Genomic DNA, 26,244 nt, shown 5'->3' on the forward strand with positions numbered 1-26,244 from the left:
ATAAGTCATACTTTATTATAAGTATACTGTATACTGTAAGTATACTGTATTGAAAGTGTTAGAACTGACTTGTTACCTATTGTAGGTGATACAGTTTATTATGCATTATCCTTAATTGATTTTTAGTGTTTGCCACATGGTGGCACTGTTTCACTATTTACACTTCGATAAGCCTCCTGCACGCTCATGAACATCCATGGGAAACATCATTTTCATCAGGAAAAAACTATAAATCCATTTTGGTACCCAATGTTCACTGTCCACTGAACGCAGACACGATTGGTCTCTGTACACGACGGAAGTTTGACGAACATGTTTGTGTCTGTAATGAATACACAGTCTTGACCCTCGAGATGTGATGAAGTGATTGTTATGATTTTCCCTGACCTGTAGAATCAAAGAGAACCATTCGATTATAATGACTTTGTCTGTTAGGATTTGGTAGATTTCAGCCCCTGTTTTTAGAATATATTTAGATATGTTGTGTGTTTTTTTTTTTATGTTGACAGCTGTGTTGTTGTAAACAGGAAGGATGCCTCTTTTCTGTGACAATGATAGTTTGTGTAGTGTGTATGTGTGTGTGTGTGTGTGTGGGGGGGGGGATCAACTGCAAAGATAAGAGCAGTGAGTTTTCCACTCAATGTAGTGTTTCTCTGAAAAAGCTCAGCCACACCCAAAACAACTGCAGCACCACTGAGTCAAATCAACACTTCATCATTTCCTTTTTAATCCAAGTCTCGACTTCTCTCCTAAAACCATTTTGTTTACTTTCGGCTTCATTGCCATCACAAATACGTTTTCAAATGACCAGGTTAAACAGGGGTCATGTGGGAATGTTTGTATCCACGTAATCGAGTGTTCAAATTTATGTTATCTGACGCACACACTCACACACACATGGACACACACACACACACATACAGACGCAGGGTTGAGGCAGTATCCAGGCAACACCACTGGTCATCTCCTGATGAAATGCCGACAAGACCTCCTCCTAATCAGCCAGTCAGATTCAACATGTGTCACAGTTTGGCCTCTGGAGCCTGTCAGCATTGATTAATCACTCATTAGTATCACTCGTTATTCGCTCTCTCCCACAGTTTGAGGACATCCGAAAAATGTCATTTGTGAGAGTAGAGAGCGGAGCAGAATATTTCTGTTGTTCGCTAAGGACAAAAGGACAGCAGTTTTTAAAAAGGCGAATTGTAAACTTGTTCAGGCAACGCAAGACTAAGCTTTCTCTCCTCTTTGGTTTACAGCACTACTCAGTGGGGTTACATCACTGTCAGATGGCTTTGGACAATAAATCTTGATGACCCGATGACTAAGTACCTTGTGTGCTCAATTTTAGGCAGCAGTTTATGGCTTCATGTAACAGCTGGCCAGTTTAAAGTTCATTCCAGCGACTGGGTTTGCACTGCTGTAGTTCATGTAAAATTGTCATACCATCTAGAATATTCTTTGTATATACTTTTATCATACAATGTAAACAAAATATGGTCATTAAAACCACCTGTACCATGTCATGCAAATCAACACAACAGAGCCTGATTGATTTTTGGGCTGATGCCAATATTAGGGAGAACTTTTTTGAGAGTGATATATTGGCTGATATGCACACATTTCCCTCAAATGTGGTCATCCAGCACTTATAACAAAGATATGTAATGGAGGCAGAATATTAACAATAAACTTTATCATCTAAAAAGACGCCAGTGCATTGAAACAGTAAACTTCACTGGGAATTTAATCAGTATAAATTACCCCAAGCATCTGTTTCTGCATTATAATCTCCAAAAAAATGTTTCATATTGTCACATATTGGACAGCATATACACCGATATTATAAATCTGTGATAGGCCAATATCGGTTGATAATATAAGCTAATTGATATATTGGTCAGGCTCTACAAAGCAAGAGAACAACATATACTTCTTCACATGAAGTGTTGATTCCATGTGTGCGTCTCTGTGCTGAGGTTGAGGGGTTGACTGGAGTACTATCTGTCACTGCGGGCAGAATCACAGGACCATACATGCCTGTGTCTAACATGTGGAATTTAACATTTAAGTGGAAAAAAAGAAACCTGTCTTACATGGACACGCATGTGTAAGCTTCTGGCAAAGCTGTGCAAATCTCTTCATGTAAGCTTCCATGTATTACTGTCTATGTTATGTTGTGTCTTTATTGAATCGATACATAGATATTCAAATTTCTGTAACATCTGTTCCACCAAACACACACTCACAGGCACCAGTCATAGGGTGTTAAAGATTACTATCTTTTCTGTGTGCTGTTTATTTATGCACTATTTATCAAAACCTGTTTGGATTGTATCCTTACTTTGATCATGTATCTTTGGATAGTGCAAAAAAATAAAAACAAATACATTATTATTCCATTGGACGTTTTAATGTAAAGCCTGTATGGAAACATTGACATTACATCCCATTAATGCACAAGGCCATTATTAACAAATTTAATTTCACATAGTCCAAAGTTCACCAACAGTATAAACACTGTAAAGCTTCTTTGCAATAATAATGAAAATGTGATTGAATATGGATTAATTAGATAAGGGATATTTACCAGTCTGAAAATAAAACTTGTTGGTACTGTCTGGTGGACAAACTATGCAATGACTTCAAAGAACTCAAATTAATTTTAAACAGAATTTAGACCAATCAACTAGTCTAAAAGTAAGAAAAGACTGAGAAAACAGTCTCAGTTTAGCAAAATTTAATATATAAGGTTATAACCAAATTGTATTCTAAAGGCTGCAGAAATGTGCGGTACTTTGCGCTATGCATTACGGACATCGCACATCATTATTATTAAAGAATAGTGACGGTTGGCTGCATGACATCTTCGACATAACAATTAAACAACGTTAATGATGAATGCTCGTTTTTATAAATAGCCAACAAATTGCGCACATCCCTACCTTAAACACATATTAAGTATTTTGTACAGATATACAGTGAGGTCCAACAGTCTGAGTCATTGACAATCTTTAATATTTTTATGTAAACCTGGAAATAATAACAAAGTCTGAGGATTCAGAAAATAAGTGAAAGTGTCAGAAGCCAAAGCAAGTCTAGGCAAAGAGGAGCTTTCTCAGCGTCAAGTCATAGCTGGACTCAGGGTTTCTAAGGGGGCAGTGCGTGTCACTCTAAGACACTTCTCAGATACGAAATCAGTTGTAACCAAAGCAGGATCAGGCAGACCCAACATGACCACACCATCAGAAGGAAAATACATCAAGCTTAGTTCCCTGAAAGTTAGAAAAGTAACTTCATCACAGCTACAGAATTTGCTAAATAAACAATGCAAGTAAAATACTGTTAATAATATATTTATAATATTGTGGTTATTATTGTTATAATATTGTTGAATTCAAGTTAGAGATTTATGGCAGTAACCGAAGGGTGTATGTAAAGAGGCTGACAGGAGAAAGAATGGTACCATAGTGCTTCAAACCCACAGTGAAACATGGTGGTGGGAATGCTCAAGTCATTCGACACAGCCAATTCATGTACATTTTCCGACAGGATACAACTTTTCACTCAAACTTTGAAGCTTATATAATCATTTGTGTTGAAAAAATGGTGTTACATTCGAAATAAATGCAAAATAATAAGTTAATAATACAATTAATAAGTTTTTTTTGAGTAGTGATCTCAGTGGTCTTGGTTTTGGACTCTACTTTATCTACCACTAGCTAATATTGGCTGATATATTGGTCGTGTTCTAATTTCTATATTCATTTGTTTGTTTTCATGAAATTAATGGCCAGTTAAGAGTGACAGAGAGTATGAGGAGAGGGATGACACATGATATAAGACCTTGGCCAGACTGAGACCCATTTGTTGATCTATATTGAGCTTCTCAGACCACCAAGGAAAGCTCTGCATCCATCAATGTTATGTCGTTATTTTCACAGGAATTATTCAGACTCACCTGTATCTGTATGTACTGTATTACATCGAGCATGTTTAGTAAACTTTGTGTATTTTCTGTCCTCAGGGGGGTCGGTTCCGTGGTCTGACGATGGGCTTCCCTCCTCTCCCCCAGCGCTCCTCAGCCAGACGCTCCTTTGGACGCTCCAAACGTCTCAGCCTGGCCCGCTCTCTGGATGACCTTGAGGTAGAAGTGTACACCTGCACGCACACACGCACACACATATAGAGTACTTGCATCTGCCAGCAAGTGTCAAGTTTTACTCGAGCTTGTTCTGACCACTGTGTTATTTGTCACATTTGATCCGCACGTGCACCATCCATCTCTAATAATAGCAGCTCATGCGCATAATACATCCTCACATGACACATCAAGCCTTTTTCTCGAATCACCGTGGCAACATACACACAGTGGAGGACAGAGCCATTTTATGGAAAGTGGCGATACGCAATTACGGGCTGGTATTTCTGGATGTAGACGCATCACTTGGGTTACTGCTTGATGTACTGCATGCAGCCATACATTTAGCTGCAGAGGTATTGCATATTCTGCTGATTAAGTGCAGTATCATTACCCAGCTGCAAGAATTCTACTTTGCACTCATTTTTAGCTGCAAGAAATGACCTGGCATCCAGTCATTTGAGAGCCATGAGTTTTGAAGAACAATATGCCTATTTATTTCTACTTTAGAGCATCTCTAAAGAGAAAATCTGTGGCAGCTGCTTTTTATCTTTGAGTGAAAAAACAGGTATCTAAGTACAGATGAGAACTGTACATTAAAGGTAAACTAAAGTAGAAAATACTGAGTGTCATTCTCATCATGGACTGCCTGCTTTAATGTATGCATGTGTGTTGAAGGTTGGCGAGACCAAAGCAGAATCCTGCTGTCTGTGAACACTCAGTTCAGTAACAGTAGATTTGGTCCTGAGATTGCGATCAGAAGAAGCTAAATGTTTCCGCCGTTTAGTGGCTACTGAGGCACCCAGGGAGCAGATAAGCAGATTCCACACTGTCGCTTCACTAGTGCATTTTTTCAATACACATTTTTGGCATTTTTCCTTTACTGGGCAGTGCAGTACAGACAGACAGGAAGTATGGGGAGCGAGAGACTGAGGCTGGGACTGGATTCAAACTGGAGATGTTTTTTTCTAAACTGATTGGCCCAAAACTAATTAAAATGCAGTTACGCCTTCTGTATATAGTTTTTAATTTCACTGTATTCATTTCTTTTGATCATGAAACATATCATGAGGGAAAAAAGATTCATCATCAGGTGATTTTAGAAGCAGCAGTGCATTTGAATTGCCCACCATTTTGTGTGTTTCAAACAGGGGTTAGCTCTTTCTCTCTCTTTGCCAGACCATCCCATGCCAGGGTTTCTCTCTTCTTCGCTCCTCATCACCCTCCCCCCAACCCTCCATCCCCCTCTATTCTACCTTTTTCTTCCGGTCGTTAGGCCTTTTTCTCTTGCTGCACATGCGGTAATGTCCACAAACAGAGAGGGCTTTGTGTTGTGAGAGGGGGGGAGGAGAGAGAGATTGGTGTGTATGTGTGTGTTCGTGTGGTGATGGTGGTGGGGGGTAATGGGGTTCGAAGTGTTAGCCTGCACTTCTAATGAGCTCTGATGAGCAACAAGCTGACATTCCCCTCGTTAGTGAGGCCTCAACACAAAAGCACATACAGTATATCGACACACACACACAAACACACAGAGCACCGATACACACACACATATAAATGAAGAGTCATGCATGCACACACACACAACCCTAACTGTAAGTCAATAACACACAAACAGCAATGCACAGAAGCATTATTGCACTATGATCACACACACACGCACACGCACACACACACACACACACACACACACACACACACACACACACACACACACACACACACACACACACACAGAGCTCTCAGCCATCTTGATAGCTGTGCTATCCAAGCTCCTCGAGCAGCTTTCAGACTTTATGCTGCATTTAAATTGCGTGTAAGTGTGTGTTTGTGCACAGTACTGTATGTTTACAGCGTGTGTGAATGTCTGCCAGAACTTGAGGCTTGCAGCTTATCTTGTGATGGGTCTGATTGTCAAGCTTACCCATTACACACTCGCACACACACGCAAACAACAAAACAAACAAACAGACAATGTCTTATGACAGCAATAAGGGGAAGGAAGTCAGGCTGTCGGGCTCTGTTCTCCTCCAGCTGTGTCTGTCTGGATGTCAGCTGTCTGATGAACTTTTTGGCCATATCATTTTCCATTTAGTCGCATATGAATGCAGGCTAAGAGACACTGTTAGCACTGAGACACAAAAAATACATGCGCAACTTTGTTTGAAAGCATTAATGTTTGAAACCACAGAGAGCTATTTTGGAGACCACCATGAAGGAGATGGAAAGAACAGCCCCACATGCAGGACACAAACAAGGAGCACAAACAAGGGGTCTTCCAAGGTTAAAATCTGAACAACAAGCTCACTATGAGTGCAATTGGTCATACCTGTGTGAGCCATCTATTAAAGTGAGACTGACAAATAAACAGGCACAAATAAGCCTTCAGAGGTCGAATGCTCAAATATAACTACATACTAACCATGCACACCACAGGCTGATTGCCATGCTGATTGCTGCTGTTTCCTCCATGAGCTGCAACATAATGATAGGTGGAGGAAGATGCAGTTTCACTCCAGTAGAGCTCAAGTGTTGGTGGGAGAGACACTTTCACCGCCAGCTCTGCAGCACAACAGAGATGTTTTACCAGGGCAGGCTGTGTTCTCTATATATTTTAGTCTTGGCATCAAGTTCTAACAAAGGAACAGTTTTACTCTGGTTGTAGCCAAGTTGTTACACCTTTTATGGATGGATGTCGTAAATTGAATTCTAGCGGACTTGACTTTGAATGATTTGTTAAATATTACAGATTTTGTGGGGTATTTGATATCATTTACAAACAGCTTCATGTGAGCTTCCACTGTTTCAGCAGTCGTCTGCCAAATTTAAAGTAAAAATAGGTTTTTGAGTGAAAAATTGGTGCCATGGTCAGTTTTAATATTATTTGACACATTTTTAAAGATTTGTTAGTAAACAGGGTTAAAATTCAGATCATTTTTGACTGCAGCAGAGGGATGTAACAGGTGAAACACAAAATGATTCTTCGAGTGAACATGTGCGTGGACATCCCTGGACTTTTAAATAAGTGTTACGGCTAGTTTACATTAGATCAACATGTTTGTTTAAAGTTGAAGTATTTGCATTTTGTACCTCTCTATACGTGCAGTAGATTTTGATGCTGGTGGAGGACTCACGTGGTACCCCAACTTTGTACATGCATATATGGGATTTACAGGAAATGATCTACTTACTACTCGAGATGCCGAGGACAAAAGCAGATCACGATAGAATTGCTCATGATAAGTTGATCGTGGTGAATTTCCATTATTGGGATAATCATGAATATCCTTACATGATAACGTACAGTCCTTTATTGATTTTCCTGATTTATTTTGAATTGTGGGGGAGACAGCATCTTTCCAGTTATTCCAAAATAAAAAATATTTGTTTTTTAACAAAATGTAAGGTAAAGTGATTCCAGTCGGTAGTATCATTTTAAGAGTTTGATGCTATTTTGATGATTATCTGCATAATATTGTGTATCGCAATTATTTCTGCCAGGATAATCGTGATATGACATTTTCATATCATCCCATGCAACCTCTGACCATAGGTGTTGACAAATCAGTCTAATCTTAATCTTTTAAACTGTAAGTACTACGTCTTAATAGTGATAGTCATGAAAAAAGTGCTGCAAAAAGAAGAAAGTTAGGAAATCCTTTCCACACTGGATCTACAGATTCAGCCAACTGTGCAGTTTCTCTTGTTTGCAGATGTTTTGTTTGTTTTTTATTTTTTTGCTATGTATACTATTACATAACACTTGGGGTTATCTCAGTTTGTATCATTTTTAAACATCAAAGCCAGGCAGTTACCTAATTTATCAATCACCAACTATGTAGAATTGACCCTGTGTGTGGTGTTTTGATGTGTATCTGCTTGTTTTTGCCTAACCATTTGCACATGATTTTCCAAAAGCTAATTGATTTAGAAGTCTTATTTTGGCTTCTTCTCCACTGAGACAAATGTAGCCTGATTTTGGGAAGGATGGAAACTTTCCACTGATCTCGCACGTAAGCAGGTATCAGGGCCGTAACCCCAAGACATGCACCTGACTGTAGCTCTGAGGTTAAGCCACCTTAAAGCAGTATTTGAACTTTGTTGGAACATTTTCGGTTCAGGATCAGTCAGTCTCCCAAAAAACCTCAATGTGATCTAATGTCACCATTACTATTTAGGATGTGTTTTCCCAGAACTGGCCATATTATTATATTAATAAAGGTCAAAGAAATCTTAACTCGGATCTGGTCAAATTTTTTCCAGTCTATCTTAATTCAATCGCTGATCACAGTAATGGTTCTATATCAGCTGTTAACAGATCCTTTTCCTAATGCAATTTCATACTGTAAAAGAGATGGAAGACAACATCCACAGTCCTTGCTCTGTTCAAAAATGTATTCTAAAGTTCATTCAACACTAATACAGTATGTGGATTCAGACGTCTATGTTGATCTAAAATCTTTCTCCAATGTCATGGAAATTTAAGTCGAAAGTTTCCTCTTTCTGTTTCGACAGTGTTTCCTTTCCGAGCCGCCTGGGAGACACAGTGACAAAAAAGAGTAAATTTTGTACTAAAAAGATTGTTGGAATGCATTTTTTGCACAGAATGTGGACTGTGTCCCCCGTGACAGACATTATTGTATTAGGAGGCGATCGCTCATTCTTTCCGTATGAACAGAGGCAGTTGTGAAAGCAACCAAAAGTGATTTGTTTTGTCTGTGGGCATGCGAGTATTGTTTTAAAACATACATACTTGAAAAATTGTACATTTACTGGCCTATTTGTTTAGCAAGCTCCATCTGCTGTGGAAGATTGAGATATGTTTGAAAGCTCTAGAAAGCGAGTAAATTGGCCTTGTTTTTTTTTGTTTAATAAGTCAAGGACCAGGCGGTGGTGATGGATAAATATAATTTTATGTTATAAAGGTCCAGTGTGTAGGATTCAGGGAGAATTATTGGAAGAAATTGAATATAATATTTATAATAGAAAAAAAAAATCTTCATCACCTGAAAATAAGAACCATGTTTTCGTTACCCTAGAATGAGCCTTTTGTATCTACAGAAGGAATAAGCCCTCTTCCACAAAGTCTGTCATGTTTCTACTGTAGCCCTGATTGGACAAAGCCAAACACTGGCTCTAGCTGGGGCCTTTTGTCTTTTTAACATTTTAATTGGCCTTCGTAGTTTCTTTTATACGCTTGGTAAGACGAGGTATATTATGTTCGCTGCAGTCTGTAACCCCACTGCCAAATGCCACCAATTCCTACATGCTTGACCTTTAAAGGGGCTCACTTCCAATTTAGTATTGTGGTTTCATCAAGTGTGGGGACATGTAAGGGAAAGAATAATCAAAGAATGGTCAAATGGAAGCAGCAGAGGCAGCGATATGTACAATATGTAATGCAATAGCATCTTTTATCAGGCCCTACACAGGTTTATTGTCAAATGTTTGAAGTCTCAAGCTCAAACTAACATAACCCTAATGAGACTTAAAAAAGCTCCCCCTGTAGCCGCAGATGACATTATCTAGCTGTTTCTACAGTGTGAGTAGCACTAACCATAACCACGTCTGCAGTCGTACTCCCCGAGACCTGTAAATACACTTCAATATGTAAAATATGTCGAGTGACCCTTAAGAGAAAACACAAATATATTCTACCAAACTAGAAAAGTAGCGTAAATCTCATGCTGAAAAAGACACAGGAATGAACTCTATCTGTAGTTGTGCAGAGCTGCTGGTTACAGTACATTATTCTTACTTGAAAACAAGTTCTGGATATCCTTTGAGAGTACTTCAAAACACTTTCTGAAGCTGTTTCAACGTGACACTGTGATTAGCTCTGTTGTGCAAAACATCGTGTTCCTGTGGGCTGATTTTGAATGCGGTGGCCTCCTGTCTTTATAATGTGCTCTTGGTTATTTATCAGTGCTGAGTGTGAGTGAGGTGGTGCTTCACCCGCTGTCCTCACCCGTGGGCCATGTGGAGGACGGGCAGGAGGGGTGTGTGTGTGTGTGTGTGTGTGTGTGTGTGTGCGGGGGAGTTAGGGTGTTAGAGTGAGTACCTCCACTGTGTGTCAAGGCATGTTGAGGAATGCAGCTTCTTCTGAGTTCAGTCGCCTTATTATTGCTACAAATATCAATCCTCGCCGTCAACCGGAGGATCTCCCTGTTTTCCACACATATCTGTTTCTCTGTCTTCCTGTCTGCTCTGCGTTTGCCCCCACCCATCATGAATGTCAGTTTACTCTCTGTGCTCCAGACATGCACGGGGCATACTAAGCAGATGACATAGGAGGTCTGAGGGTAACGCATTCAACTCAGCGCTGATTTTATGTGTGGGTGTGTGTTCCTTAATAGCAAGGGGTCTCCCTCTGCAGCCGTGCCTCCGCATTCGTCCAAGTGTGTGTGTGTGTTTGTGTGTGTATGTCTCAGCCCACAGCAGTGTGGGTGGAATAGAAATTATCCGAGGGTGGGTGGAAAAGCAGAAAAGGAGGAGGGGGAGAGCGAAGAGGCAGGGCGAGGGAGAGGCGATAGAGAGTGAGGAGGAGGGGGGATGAGGGAGAGAGGGCGAGAGGGAAGGGGGAATCTAGCGACAGCGACATTCTGTAGCGGTTTGGACGTTTGAAAGCCGTCAAGCTTTGCCGCTTCGTCTCTCTGCGCGCACGCACACACACACACACACCCACACACATTCAACAGCTGATGACAATGTGTACTGAGGGAAGGTCTCACATGCAGTGCTGAGGATTACTTGTCTCTTCCTTCATGGAGCAGCAAACTTTGAGCGTGGATTCTGAAACGGCTGCTGATCCAGTGAGTTAACGAGCTGTGTGTGTGCATGTGTGTGTGCATGAGAATTTGTGTGTCTGTGTGTGCGTGTTTGCGCTCCCTATATTTGATGCAGCCTATATATGATCCCCCTGATGACTCCCTTGCTTCTGTCACATATAGCATGCAGGCTGTGGTACACAATCGTGATTGTTTTAGACCTACAGTGCTCGAACAGATGATTCTACAGCTGATAGCCGAACAAATTCTACAAATAGATTTATTGTCATCTCGAATTTAAAACCTTTACATATCAAACAAAATCTCCTGTTTAATGCCAGGGCTCTCTTGTTTTCGTTGCTGTACCTGCAGAGCTGTCAAGTCATGCTGGTCATCCAATACATATTTATTTTGGGTTAAAATGAATGAAATGTCCTGAAACTTTTTTGCAATGCCTGTCTCTGGAATGACAGTGTCATGTGACACGTGCAGGCCAATCAACAGGGTCTTTTTTTTTTTTTAGCTCTGTTGAGTTAAAGGGAAACCTGTTGATCCTTTGGTTATAAAAGTGTTTTTGTGGGTTTTAAGGAGTATTATTTTGAAGAGGATGTTTGTCCGATGTGTAAATGTAATTGTTTTTAAAAAATGTATGTTAGTGTATGTCTAATTGCACTGTGAAAATACTTAAAATCGATTAGTTGTCAAGTGTTAAGTTAATTGCCAACTATTTTGACAATCAAAAAAAAAAAAAAAGAGTCAGAATTCTCTGATTTCAGCATCTCTAATATGAACATTTTCTGGTTTCTTTACTCCTCTATGACAATAAACTGAATATTTTTGGGTTGTGGACAAAACGAGACATTTGAGGAGGCCATCTTGGGCTTTGGGAAAAACTGATGGACATTAACAACCCTTTCCTGACATTTTATAGAACAAAAAACTAATTGATTAATCAACGAAAAAATCAAGAAATTAATTGACGGTGAAAATAATCGTCAGTTGCTGCACTTCCTCTAATAGGTCAGTAGTGGTGTGTGAATGTGTGTGAACGTATGCAATTCTGCAGGTTTTTTAACACTCTGGTGGAAAGCAGCACAGGACATTATTTCACTAAACACAGCAGTGAGAAAAGAGCAGCCTACGAGCCCTTTGACCTAACACAGACACACACACACACACACACACACACACACACACACACACACACACACACAGACATAAAAAACACTCATTCACATACTGAATAAGCACACCCAAAGATAAGAACCTGCAGACACATTTACTCCTCTGTAAGTGTGTGTGTATTCTCACTGTGTGTGTTCCTCGTGATATACCCTGGGAGCAGAGAGCGTTGGGGAAGGAAAATCAGATGATGAGACAGGATCAACGCCGCTCCTGTACACGAAAACACCTCAGGAGGCCAGGAGTCATATCAGACGTAACTCCGATTTTAAACAAACACAAGCGCTCCTTTTTATCTCCGTCGAGTGCCAGATGGGTGCAGTTTACCACATCAGCACAATCAAACTATGTCATGTGATAAGTCAGTTGCAGCACTGTGTATCAACTTAAAAAGTGGAGACAAAATGGGAGAAAAAACTTACCCGTCTGAGGCTGTAGTTTGCAGCAGCTGTTAAGCAGACATCCTGTGAAGTGTTTTTCATTCAGTCTGTGGGTGAAGGTCTGCTTCTGACCACTGTTCCTCTTTACTGCTGCAGTTTTCCTGTTTGGCATGAGTCATCATGATTTTCAAGATTTCCCCTCTTTCCTTCTTTGCATAATTTTGCAGTTTGTGGCTTGTGCAACCCCTGTAAATCACCACTTTTAAAAGGCACTTACACATGCAAGTCATCTTCGGTTGAATATCAAGTAGCAGCATGTGTCATCTTTGATGATGATCTGACAGTCACCAGTTTTATAAATGAGCAGACATGAGACAGCATACACAGAGAGGCCAGATGTTCACTGCTTGAGTTAAAGGTCTTATATGTTGACCTTTTAAATAAAATTAAAGGTGTGCGTGTTTGTGTGTCAGCCCGGGTTCGACTCCAAGCCGGGGCCCTTTGCTGCATGTCTGCATGCCTCTCTTTCCCCCATTTCTTGCCACTCTTACCCTCTCCTATCAAATAAGAAAGGGACAAAAAGCTATTTACGCTAACGCACAGTGTGGATCATTGTTAAGGCAGATCATCTAACCCATTATTGGTTAACCATCTCATGATGATTCATGGGTCTATAGCAGTAATAGAAAATGAAATCAGAAGTTTTCTCTATCTCTGCTCTATTCAGTGCCTTACCTCCATCCTGACAGCAGAGGGCAGTGTCGAGTTTTGTTGAATTACAGTGGTTGCGTGCAAGGCAGAGAAACAGAGAGATGATAAACTATTTTCATGGAAAATATGGTTCTTTCGACAGAGCTGGTTTGAAAGTGAGTTAATACAAGCCCCTCAGTTTCATGTATCTATGTATTTATTTATTTAACTGTTGGTTAAACCTTTAAGGTAAACCACCTGTTGATTCCTCCTGTGCGCTCTCATATACTTTATTGAAGACCTTGTGTTCAGTTCACTCTTTCCAAACGCCTGAACTCTTGAATTATTCCACATTGTGATAATGATTTGCAAAAGTTAAAAAACAAATTCAAAATCTGTCATATACATAGGTTGGACAATATGTTGATACAATGAGATCAAAGGGGTTTTAATTGTTGGGAATTTTGCTAACTCTTTATAGCAAGTAGGCTAAGCCTTTTATCTCTGGTTGTATTAGTCTATGGTGAGCAATGTTACATATAAATGAGCAGGACTGCTTTATGCTAAAATTGGATTTACAGGATTTATGTATGAGTGTAATGAAGCCCCTGCATTTGTCAGACGTTTGGTTATTTTACAATAACTGGTGCAGTGCCTGCTGCTTAGCTTCTGGTATTCTGGTCTGCTTGCAGCTTCCTTAAGAACCGCTCATCCACTTCATACTGACTGTGTAGAGTTATCAAAACCTTAACATTCAAATTAGCTGACGCCTCGTTAGGGATAACCAATGCAGAGGGTTAACCCCAACCCTCTGCCCACATTGCTCTAGGTATAACCTAGTCTAGGGTTGCACCAATAACAATTTATTTTTACTAATTAATCAATAAGTTAATTAATTAATCTAATGATTAAGTTATTGATAATTCTAAATATTTTTAATACTCATTTAATATAACAAATAGTTCACACAAAATAAACATGCCAGTCAGACGTGTTCCTGTTGGCTAGTTTTACAGCCTCCTACTCCAATACAGAGACAGAAGTGCGATGTTTGTCAGTTAGTAGTTAATACGTGATTTATTGACTGATTGATTTATAGTACTGGGTTGCTAGTACTCGCTAAGTTACGGGAACTATTGACAGGCTCCACGATTCACCATTGCTTTAAAAAAATTATAAAAAATGGTCAGTTGGAGTAAATGGAGATGACGCAGCTCTGGTTCTGCGTGCATGCCTTTGTCCCCCTCGGTCAGTCAGAGCCCCGAAGCCCTGCCCTGCTGTGATGTGACGATGTTTACAGTATATCAAACAGCCCCTGCTACACTGTCATTTGAGCGGCTTGCTGTTCGCTTGTTTATTTAAAGTTTATTAACAGTGCTGATAGACGGACAGAGATGTATTGCTTTATGGTAAGATAATAGTAATAATAAACTTAACTTATATAGCACATTTCTTACAAAGCTACAAAGTGCTGAACAAGAAACAAAACCAATGGTTTTAAGATGAGATTTTAAAAGAGCCTAGGGACTCGTGAGCGTGTCTCAGTTCATTAGGCAGAGAGTTCCATAGTTAAGGGCCTCCAATAGCAAAAACCCAATCATCCTCTAACACTAATTGCAACCGAGTGTAACCAGCAGGACTCCATCCGCAGATCTCAGTGGTCTACTCCAGAGGGAACATACAAGATCAATAAATCAGAAATGTACACAGGGGCGATGAAATTTAAGGCCTTAAAAGTGAGCAATCAAATTTTATAATCAATTTGAAATCTAACACGGAGCCAGTGGAGCAAGGCAAGCACAAGGGTGATGTGATTAAACCGCTTATACCTTGTCCCAGTAATAAGTCTGGCAGCAGTGTTCTGTATAGTTAGGGTATAGTTATTTTATCTATTAACAGTTTGAAAAAAAGTGAATTTCAGGAAAATGTACTACCAGTACCATCGTGTCAGCATGTTCCCAACACAGATAAATGGCATCTGCAAAGACAACAAAACAGTCACAGGTTAGAAAAAGCCACCCGAGACATGCTAATACAGGGCTGACGAATACGATATAGTAAACCCATTGAGAATGTGGCTAGATAACCATGTACATTTTAACTGTGTAAATATTTCTGGTTTGCTTAAAATGGCGGTAGAGAAATGCACTCCAGGAGTACAAAAAATGTGCTCAGTGTTAACTTTTAACATGTGTCACACATGTGTGTGTCTGTTTCTGTGTGTAGTCCTGTTGGATTACTGTCATCTGATATCTGCAGAAGAGAATATATCCCTTTTATGTTGAGCTGCCCTAGAAAGGGCCATGATCTTATGTACACACACACACACACGCACACACACACACACACACGCACACACACACACACACACACACACACACACACAAAGGAAACAGAGCTGCTTGGCTAGACCACAGGAATGAGGCTAAAGAGAGGAGTGAGATATTAGAAATCTCCTCTCCTCTTTTTTCTTCTCTTTTCTCCTCCTCTGCTCTCTTCCTCTTCTCAGCAGGATGTGGATTTAGCCAACTTAAACTTTGTCACATCCCTCTCATCCTGTGTTGGCGCCCGGTACCTCTCTCTTCCCCTCTGTTGACTGATGTGTTTTGGGCTGATCTTTAGCGCTGGTTACTCATACACCATTCATTGTTCTTCCTGGCCTGTCAAAGATGTGTAAAAAAGACCAGTGAGCTGTTCTAAAATTAAGAACCCGAAGTTTGAACAATGTGGCTCTTGAGGTGCATTTGATAAAATTAGTTTGCCTAAACCAGGCAAACTTTAATGTGTTAAAACTGAAGGCTCCGCTGGGCGGCCTCTTTAGCATTAGAAGCCCTGGTAATTAGGGCTTTGGCAGCACTTTCAGACTCACTGTGTGTGTGTTGTGTTAGTGGTCGGGGGGACTTAGTGCTGGATCCATCCCCGATGTTGCTATGATACGGCGACGTGGAAGGTTAACATTAACTTTAACAACAATATGGCACTGCATTTGAGGTCTATGGCCTCAAATGGTGCTTGTGGTGCTGAAAAGAGGGCAGTGAAAATGTCATGTTTTGTTACCAAAGTGACACTTTCCATTAGAAATACTGGGAGAAAATAGTAGGAGACATACTGCAGCTCACACAGATCTAAATGTTTACTGGTTGTCTTGTTTTTTTAGAGATTCTATGATGTTTTTGATTCTTCTGGAATTAAAATTCAATACACTGTTTATGCGCAATTGAAAAACATTCATTACAAGTCCAGCTCAGAGAATAAAGGCAAGTGGAAATGATCATAAACAGTTTGCAATGGTCTGTAAGGAGTCTCGCACACATACAACCTTGATTCTTAGAATGTTGGGACCTGCGTTGCCAAATTGTAAATGTTAAAATGGTCAAAATGTGTAGTTTTACAAGGTCATAAGCTAACCTTAAATAAATAACTGGACATAGTTAAGCATTACAAACAACTCGACTTGAACACTGAATACCTTAGTGAGAAAGTTCAGGCTTCACTTGCGAATGGCTTCAAATGAGTGTTGGGCAGCAGGATGGAGACAGAACAACAGCCGAAGTCAAGAATCACGTTCATCATCCGAGCCTACACCAAGCATTTTTGGCTGGAAAGAGGTCTTGTGAAACATAGGATCTACATTTTGCTATCCTGATCACGTCAGGAAATTATTTGAAATGAGACAGTGTGTAGACTAAAACCAACAATTAATATATGCGTCACAAAGTGATCGAATTATCGTACATTATGGCAATTTTGGTACATTGTACAGAGGGCAAAATTATCCTACAAATGACCATGCCGTTTGGTACGTTGTGTTAAACATGAATTATACAGAATGTGGCTATTTGCTAATCCTTTTTGACATGAACTCAGTCAGCACAAAGACAATATATTTGATGTAAATATATACTTATTGTGAATTTGATACCAGCAACACAACTTCAACTTCCAACAAGAAAGGGAGGGGCACCAAACGACCAGGAAAGATAAAAAAGACACCTGTTTGGAACATTCCACAGATAAACAGGTTAATTGGTAACAGGTGATGATTTGGTATGAAAGGAGCATCCTCGAAAAGCTCAGTCGCACACAAACAACAATGGGGAGAGGTTCACCACTTTGTGAAACACATGATATAAAGGATCAAGGGTAAAATAGATTACTATAGGGCTCGGGAACACTTTGTGCAACCGCTGTCAGTAAACCCAGCTCTATACAAACACAAATACAAACACAAACATACAAATGCTACTAGTGCAGAGTCCAGCTCAGAGTTGGCACCTATCTGCTGGCCCCAGACCAGATCCATTACTGGATGTGTTTTCTTGTCACTGTACAGTAAATACCCGTGACCTCATCAGAGTCATAGACAGTGGCATCAAAAATACAGACTGTGGAGGTACTGTATCGGAGAAGGTGTAACAGAAACTCTTACTCTTTTTTGCCAAAACAGGAAATTAGGGGGAGCTAGGTGTAGGCTCAAGGCCATATGCACAAATTCAATTGCAGCCTTTGTGTGTGTGAGAGTGTATGTGTGCTGAAGGACGCAGCTCTGTCCTGTGAAGTGCCTTTGTTAGCGTCAGTTGACCTTTTAGCAAACCTGCAGACATTTCATTAATGTTTTCAGAGCTGACACTTTAGATTAAACCCTCTCGTCTTCCTCTTCATTTCTTGTTTTATCCTCCTCCTTTGCTTATAGTACACAAAGCAAGGAGGGCAATTTATTTCATAAATCATTGGAAAACATTTGATCAAACCTAAACCTGCCTGACTATGATTTGAACAGGGAGGAGTAGGAGGTGGGTGGAGAGGTAAAGGCTGTGCTGCAGCCTGATTGGCAGACTCACCTCTGTTCCCTCCCCTTCTCTGTGACTGCTGGCCGATGGGGGCGTGTCACTATGGAAACAGAGTATGTGTGTGTGTGTGTGTCTGCGAGAGAATGGAACTTCCTACTCAGTCTGTCAGCTAAGTGTGTGGAGGAGTGTGTGTGAGAAAGAGAGGGAGGGATATATGATATAGTCAGAGAGAAGAGTTAATTTACTGAATGCAACCTTTGCACATCATTCTTTGATGTGTGTGTGACAGACGTGCTGAGGCATGGCTCCGTGCAAGTCAGCTGTCTGCGAGAATTTCCTGCCTTAAAAAGCTCTGTCAGCGAGAGCACATGCGAGCGTGACTGTTTTCATGTGTGTTTGCGTGGTCCAGACATGTAGAGTGAGCAGTCAGTGGGTTTCCTCCTGTGTGAGAGGAGAGCAGGATGAGCCTGAGGAAGAGGCTCTCCTTCAAGCGGGTCTGGAACTTCAATACAGTGAGTAGTATCCACACACACACTTGCCAGAGAGTGAGAGTGCACAACCTGCTGTACTTTTTTGAAGCAGGACAGACTTACTTACTCATTTATGTACGTCTTAACTAACGCTGGGTTTGAAATATTCAACCTTTTTCTGATTGAGTCTGGCTGTGATGCTGCCAGAGTGCCACAAGTGGAAAAAGTTAGCAGCCACATCAAAAATTCAACAGCGCTTTTCCTGACATTAATTTCCTATCCCGGCTTTCCCTCCGTGCAGTTACTGACAAAAAAATCAAGAGGATGAAATGGCAAAGAGAGAGAGAAGTGAAGTGTAGTGAGAACGCCATTCTTTGCAGGCGACAGTGCATACCAGTGTTGTTGTACTCACTGCAAACGAATAAGACAGGGACAGATGGAGGAAAGAGAGGACTATTACCTACAGCAAAGTACACAGAGAGAGAGGAATCCATTACCTCCAGACCATCCAGGGGGGAAAATACAGAGATGGGAGAAGAGCAAGAAGACAAATGGAGACTAATGAAGACAAAATAAAAGAAGCAGAGAGGAAAAGGGGAAAGAAACCATCCGAAAAGTTATAATGAACAAGTCTCCCTGAAAAAAAGGACGTGGTGATGGTGGTGGTGGTGGCAGACGGGGAAAGTGTGTGTAAAGGTGAGAGAGAAGGAAAATGAAAAATGAAAGACTAACAGGAGTTGGAGACAGCTCTGGGCTGTTTCCCTTCCTCTCAAAGCCAGATGTGTTTTGGGTCAGAGTGAGAGATGTAGAGAGAGAGAGAGAGAGAGAGAGAGAGGGGAAGAGAAACAGAGGTAGAGACAGGGGCCATAGATTGAGACAAATGGAGGCAAAGAGAGAACAGACCTCTTTTTTCTTGCGTCTCTGAGTCATATGGTTTGTACATTTAACCTCAAAGCCTGTCTGGTGTGTGTGTGTGTGTGTTTGTGTTCAAGAAAGTGAGAAAAAAAACAGCTGTGAGACAATGGAGAGGTGATCTGACTAAGCTGTTTCCTTTTATTGTGAAATTTCACTTAATTTAGTGCGTCAGCCAGCAGATGTGAGTGTTTGCAAACGGAGGTATTTGATCAGATTTGTATTGTGTTTACATCTTGTTCTCCCTCCTCCGTGTCTGTGTGCGTTGAAGGCAAGGAGCCAACTAAAGCAAACATTTATCACCGGCTCAGCCTCTGAGTCACATCTCCTGTGTGGCTCTATTGTACGGAAACAAACATTATCTGCATTCCTTCCTTTCATAGAGAGTGGATATTGATTCCTGAAAGCACTGCAGGGATTTAGGGCCTTTATCCCAGAATTCCAAGGATGGTCACAGAGGGTTTCACTTTGGAAGGAAATGAAGTTTTTAAATGTCTCTGGGAACGTTGAGACGGTGGACACACAGGGTCCATTGACACAGAGTTTGTTGATCAGTGTATGTTTGTTTATTCCTTGATTTTAGTCAGTTATGTTTTTAAAAATCTTCCTGAAAATCTCTCTTTTGCCAGGAAGTGATTAGATCTGTCTTCATCTAAGGGTGGCACGCAGGCACCGTCACCCATGCTTTCACCTTGCGTAGCCTCACTTTTGGATCGTTTAACTTAATCAGCTTGTTCTCCTCATCCCATCCTCTCCGAGTTAAGCTAACGCTAAGCGGTTTCATGGTTGCCAATCCTGGCAGGGTGACTCCACTCTTCTCAATGGCAGCCACTATTCACCTCATATTCAAAAGTAAACACACAGGCACGCACACATTGAGACTGCTGGCGCAACAGCTTCCTCCTCAGCTGGAAGTGTGTGCGTGCGTGCACTAACCTGTGTTGTGAATTCTAAGTCACCTTTTAAGGATAGCATGTGTGTGCCGGTTGTTCAGTTATAGGTGCGGTCTGTCTTTAGTCATGCCACCGTTCACAGGCACACTTGGAAGGAATGTTCGGTGTCCCTCCATATTTCACTTCATATTCATCTTTTACTCACACACATAAGATGTGGAGCTCATTCCTGACCAAAGGTGGCAGTTACAGCTGCAGTGATGGAGCCAGGAATAAGGTTCCTGTGGTACAAACAGTCTTGTCTTTGTGTGTGTGAGTGCATATGTTATCCCTGACGGTTTCTACCACAGATAGACAGTTTTTATTCCCCCTGTTGAAGTGTTACTGGCTGCTCTGTGTCTCATCCCATGAAACAGAGTGTCATTTTCCAGGAAATGTCGTCTGCCTGGACGCACAAAAACAGTGAGGGAACATCTTGGAAACTTGAGATCGTAAGGGAGACTTTTTTATGGCTTTTAAAGTATTAATATTATGATAACGGTGAGGACGAACGGCTGTAAATTGCACCTTGTGTTTTGCCATATTTTGAACCCGACGTCCAGGCTTCATAACAGATGATGTAAGCCACCCCTCTCCCACTTGTCACAGCTAATAAAGCATTTGGGACCTGTACTCCCAGTGACCAAGCCCTCTGTACACACACACATAAACACAACATGAACAGGCCAGGCATGTGGCTACAAGGTGATGTTTAATGTTCAGGGAGCTGAAAGGAGAATGATGTAGTTGTACAAACATGTTGTGACCTGTAAGCAAAAAAATCCTGTTTTTAAACTGCACAGAATCCAACAGGTCACTACTGATCAACAAAGTCATAATTCAGCACAACACCCAGGCCCCACTGACACCTCTATCTTGTTCTTGTCGTGTAGAGATCCACATGTACCAGCAGCAGTGACGAACTAAGCATGAAAAATGAGCCCGAAAGATTGATTCACACAGTGTGTGACGACATGTGATTCAGCCGTCTTATCTTCTGTTAAAGTGGGTGTGATTGGTTTGTGTTCATTGTATAACTGTCCACAACACTTCCACTGTTTCACTGGTCACGGCACAGGATTTCTCAGAAGACAGAAAATATTCCAATGAAGTTCTTCATAGACTTGATTGTATTATTGTGAATATAAAAGATGTGATTCAAGATGTGCCAGCATCCACAGACTAACTGAAGCTCAAAAATTAGGCAACAGGTCGAGCAGGGCATCAGATATGGTTTGACGGTAACACTTTATATAGTAACCATCATTAATAACATCATTAACAAACAATGAAATGCTTTGCAAACCATTTATTAGCAATTGTTCAGGGTTTATAAACATCAGTTGCAACTTTATAAAAAGTGTTACTGATTTTACATTGCTTATAAAAATATACAGTATCAGTGTATTTGATCAGTTGAGTCATGTTATGTAGTGGTGCAAATATCGTTGTGCACAGCCAGACTGTGACTATATGGACTGGAATACCATAACTTTATTAATTTTTCTGGGCCAACCAGAAATGGCAGACCACTGCAGTAACAACTGAACACCTAAACCAGAAAAACATCCCAGCTGAGCATTTTTATTCATGTCAGAGCAATAGAAAGTCAATTATGTGACTGAAGTTAACCTCCTAGTGAGGTAGTACTCTGGCATCATTACACCTTTGCAGTCGTTTCTTATATATGACCAAACTGCTATTCTACTTGATAGCTGAAAAAACTTCAATTTTAGTGCGAAATTTTCTGTAATGCAGATTCTTAGGTTTGCATCTCTTGTTTTGCCCGAAAATTCATCACCAATTCGGCCAATCCTGTACACCGAAGTGTAATGACAATATTCCTCCTAGAAATGGCTGTAATGCACGATCACAACCGACAGTTTGAGTGCCAAACAAATAATGTGCTGACATGTTAACTGATGAGAAAAAGCCATTATCTACAGCTCTGTTTGACTTTAAAACAGATTGTAACCACACACACATTCTGAGGTTTTACTTGGAACTATTTTTTCTACCAACCTTAATCACAGCCATCAGTCCTGTGCTGCTGTGTCACTTTTTTCTGCTGATCTTATCAGTGCATATACTGTCTGATGAGGACATAAAAGCCTCGTTAATATGTGTCATCGAACTGTGGACAATAACCGCAGACAGTATCGGGGCTTTAATATATCGGAAAATCTCTACTTTCAGCTACAATGAGGTTACTTAGTTTAAAAACAATTGAGCAGAAAGTATCACACTTGGGTGTATAAAGTGGGGGGACTTCTTTGTAACATACTGTGCTGGATATTTTTGATAATATAATTCCCTATCATCTAGAATTTTTCCAGCTGCCTGCTTCAATGTGGACAGGGGCCTTGGGAGACAAGCTTGTGGAGGGAAAGTCTGGAAAACCCCAGTCATTCCCTGTGGGTTGTCAGGAATGACCAGGATCTGCCAGGAGAGGAGGGGGAACACTGCTGGAATGACTGAGGAGGGGTTGAAGGAGGGAGGGAGTGAAACTTGGTAATGAGGGACAGAGGGAGAAAGAGTTGGATGACTGCATAGGAGGAGAAGAACAAACAGAAGGAGGGAGATTGAAAAGGGGTTAGAGGGAAGCAAAGAGAGGGAAAGAGAGAGGGGACTTGGGGCCTCGACCAGGGGCCAAACCACTCCACCGCAGAGTACGTCTGGAAGTGATCACACCAGAGCTGAATGGGGTGAACACACACATACATTCACAAATGCAAAAGAACGCACTCTACATACAAAAACATCTCTAACAGATGTCGACCACATGTGTACAAAGGCTATAAAACACACATAAAGCACACACTCACATTAGAGAAAGAATACATGCTGCTGAGATGTGTGACATGTGAAATGTGTGGGGCTCTAATGGATGTACGGATCAGGTAACCAGTTTCCACTGGTGAGGTTTCTGCCTCTGTCATCTTCTCTTGTCCTCTGCGGCGGTTTGACCACAATCAGCTGCTATAAAGTCACATCAAATCTCTTTTCACGCGCCGGTGCCAACCTCTGCTCTTCCAGGGACAGTCTGAAATAGCTAATCCCAGTGATTACGTTTGCTGTGCCATCTGGCCAGGACAGCCGGGCTCGTGTGAGGAAATGGCCAAGATGCACATGAATCAAAGCAGCACATATGCTGCATCGGGAGGGTCAACTTCATTAGATTTGATGAGTTTAAAATGCACATTGAATCTGAGACAGGACATTGCAGGATTTGCTTAACCACAATGTATATACGAGTGGAGAGTCACTTTGTAAATGTGCACTAAAAAAACAAGTAATTGGAAGAAATCAGGTTATGATGGGGAATCTGAGTGGGCTTTAACATCACATTGAGTTACAAGTTTTTGGTCTGAGCATTTGGACTGAAGGCAGTTCAGTTTTCCCCTTGCAGTTTGACATTGTGAATATATCTGATTGTACAGCCTACTGTGCAGCTGTGGAAACTGATTATTTTAAACCTACAAGAAGCTTCTATTTTTATATTACTGTCAGTTTCAGTTCTAGTCATTAACACAAAGATGTACTCCCACAAGTAATGATCTTCCCTTTAGATATGCTTTCAGTCTCGTTCCAGTCAAAAATGGATTTTTCTTGGTCCTTGGTCTTGGTTGAATGTTTGAGCTTCACTGTGAAGAATGATGTATGTGCAGAGTTTGACAGGCGGCGGCTATCTTCACATTTGTTGTGGAAATGTCCATTTTCAGTATGACTTTCATATTGGGAGGTGGAGGGGAAGGTGTTGGAGTTACAGGCAGGAGAGGCTGGCAAGCCAGTCAAAGCAGTTTGAGGCTGTGTTTCAACATGTTTAAGGAGACCTCTTGACAATTTACAGCCATGTCAGTGGCGAGAGAAACCGTATATATTATTGATGATAAATTGGGACATCTCTAGCCATGTTTGTGGTGACCAAACATTTATTTATTTTTTATTTAACCTTTATTTAACCAGGAAAAGACTCATTGAGATTAAAAATCTCTTTCACAAGAATGTCCTGGCCAAGACAGGCAGCAGCATAGTCATATATACACACAAACACAAGGTGGACACAAACATCAAAAACACTTATCATCCAAAACAGCAAACATTTCTTCTTAACTTAACCAAACCATAAGCACAGCGCCGTCACAACATAGAATAGAAAACTGAGCCTAAAGAAACTTAAGGTTGCAACATAAAGAAATACAAAGTTGCAACACTTCCTGGTATGCAGAAACATGCATTGCCAACATTTGTGCTAGAGGTTGGATTGATCCTGATCCAATATTCAGCATACACAAGTGTGATGTGAATAATTTAAGCCACATACACTGAAAATGACCTTTACAGTGAAGTAGGAGACATCTTGTGTCCAGCAGTTTAATCGCATACATTCATATAATCTGTAATGGTAATGAGGGAAAGCCATCTTGATTTGGTTTCATTTTGATAAGATATTGAAGATATTTATGTGTATACACATGGCTGAGAAATGAGCTTTTCCTGGGTTTCTCTAATGTTTTACTTCTACGCTGGGTGTTGTATATTTATCGCATTTTATTAATCAGGTTACTGCAGAAAGCTGAAAGTAAACATGTTTCTTAGGTTCATAGGTTCAGGCCCTTCATATAGACTGGCTCTATCTACAGTATAGTGAGGTGAAGGTAGTTGTCTGATTTCACCCTGTGGGTAAAGACAGGGTGTGGACACATCATGATGAGCACCTGTACAAAATGCTGCTCAGTGTTTGGTTGAATAAAATATCTTTATCTATCTATTTTTCTGTTAAGAGTTTGCAACAACAAAGCACACAAAAACTCTTATTTAATGGCTGGTTAGAGCCCCTCGCATTGCAATGATAATCAGTCACTGTATTAAGTGTCATTCAACATACCAAAATGAGGAAGAAACTTGAAATGTGTTTCCTTAGAAATCAAGTTGAACCATTTCTAACTGATGACCATAAGATAACCCCATAGAAACATCAAGTCATCCAGCTGACTCCCATGTGCCTGTGCTGAGTAACAATGAGATCATTCAAAGTTCCAAGTGCAAATGACACAAGAAAATACCTTCACCTAGTCTCTCCGCTGTCATATGGGTGAGCATAAAGCCTGTCTTGAGCAACATTAGTGGTCAGTTTTAAAGGAACACAAGCCTGAGACAGATCCACAGTGTGGCTGGTGTTAGTTTTGTATTCTGTCTTTGACGAACAGTTCTGTCTTTAATTGCTGATCAGCCCTCCTTTCTCATCTCTCCCCCATCTCCCTTTTCTTTCTCTCTCACCGTCTCTGCTTTGTCTGCTCCTCTCCTTTTGCTCTTTCTGAGTCACAGAGTGTTTCAACTATGTTCCAGAGTTAGCTACATTACTGATGTCTGTGTTGAATGATCTCATCCCAGCTCAGCATGTCTGGGATAAAAATCACTGCATTGTGTGTGCAGTGTGTGTGTGTATCTGTGTGCTGTGTTGTGTCTATGTCAGGGAAATAGGACACTCATCACTCTCATCTTGACTGGTTTGAATACGTGTCTGTATAAGTATCTGTGTCTGTTTGTGATTAGATAACACTGCAAACACTCCACTGTGAAACTGGGTGCAGGTAGGCCTTAAAAGTTCTTCTCTTCACCTCTTCACACACTGTAAGCCCCACCCCTGTTAGGAGGTTTTCTTGCAGAGCCAGCACAGCCAGTTCACAGATGATTCAACCCACACACAAGACAATGAGTGTGGGCGCTAACCTGACTGTGTTATGATGTGAAAGTGCATGTGACGATGGGTCAGGTCCTGTGAGAAAATACAGTCGGTCTGTGTCTGTGTCTCCATGTGGCCTGAAGTGCGTGTCTGGGCAGCTGCCTCTTGGCTCTGGTGTGCTGTGTGAGTGCGGATGTGTCATCTGTGTGATGAGGGAAATCCTAATCCATGTTTTTCTGTGTTCCTTTACAGTCCGCTGCAGTCTCCGATGGAGGTGAGTAGATTTGTCCTTAT

At 40.9% G+C, this 26,244-nt stretch overlaps 1 protein-coding gene across 10 annotated transcripts in view; it reads left to right on the forward strand.

The window, feature by feature from the left end:
- The window catches only part of rgs12b (regulator of G protein signaling 12b), a 46,706-nt gene that overhangs the window by 6,450 nt on the left and 14,012 nt on the right, over positions 1 to 26,244 (forward strand). For all 10 annotated transcript variants that reach the window (XM_084344900.1, XM_084344898.1, XM_084344906.1 and 7 more), the window contains exons 5-6: positions 4,028 to 4,147; positions 26,203 to 26,224. In XM_084344900.1, the coding sequence (XP_084201026.1) occupies positions 4,028 to 4,147; positions 26,203 to 26,224 (142 nt within the window). The remainder of the gene's footprint in view (positions 1 to 4,027; positions 4,148 to 26,202; positions 26,225 to 26,244) is intronic.

The sequence above is a fragment of the Pagrus pagrus genome (assembly GCF_965226575.1).
Source record: "Pagrus pagrus genome assembly, chromosome: 2".
NCBI classification, from domain to species: domain Eukaryota; kingdom Metazoa; phylum Chordata; class Actinopteri; order Spariformes; family Sparidae; genus Pagrus; species Pagrus pagrus.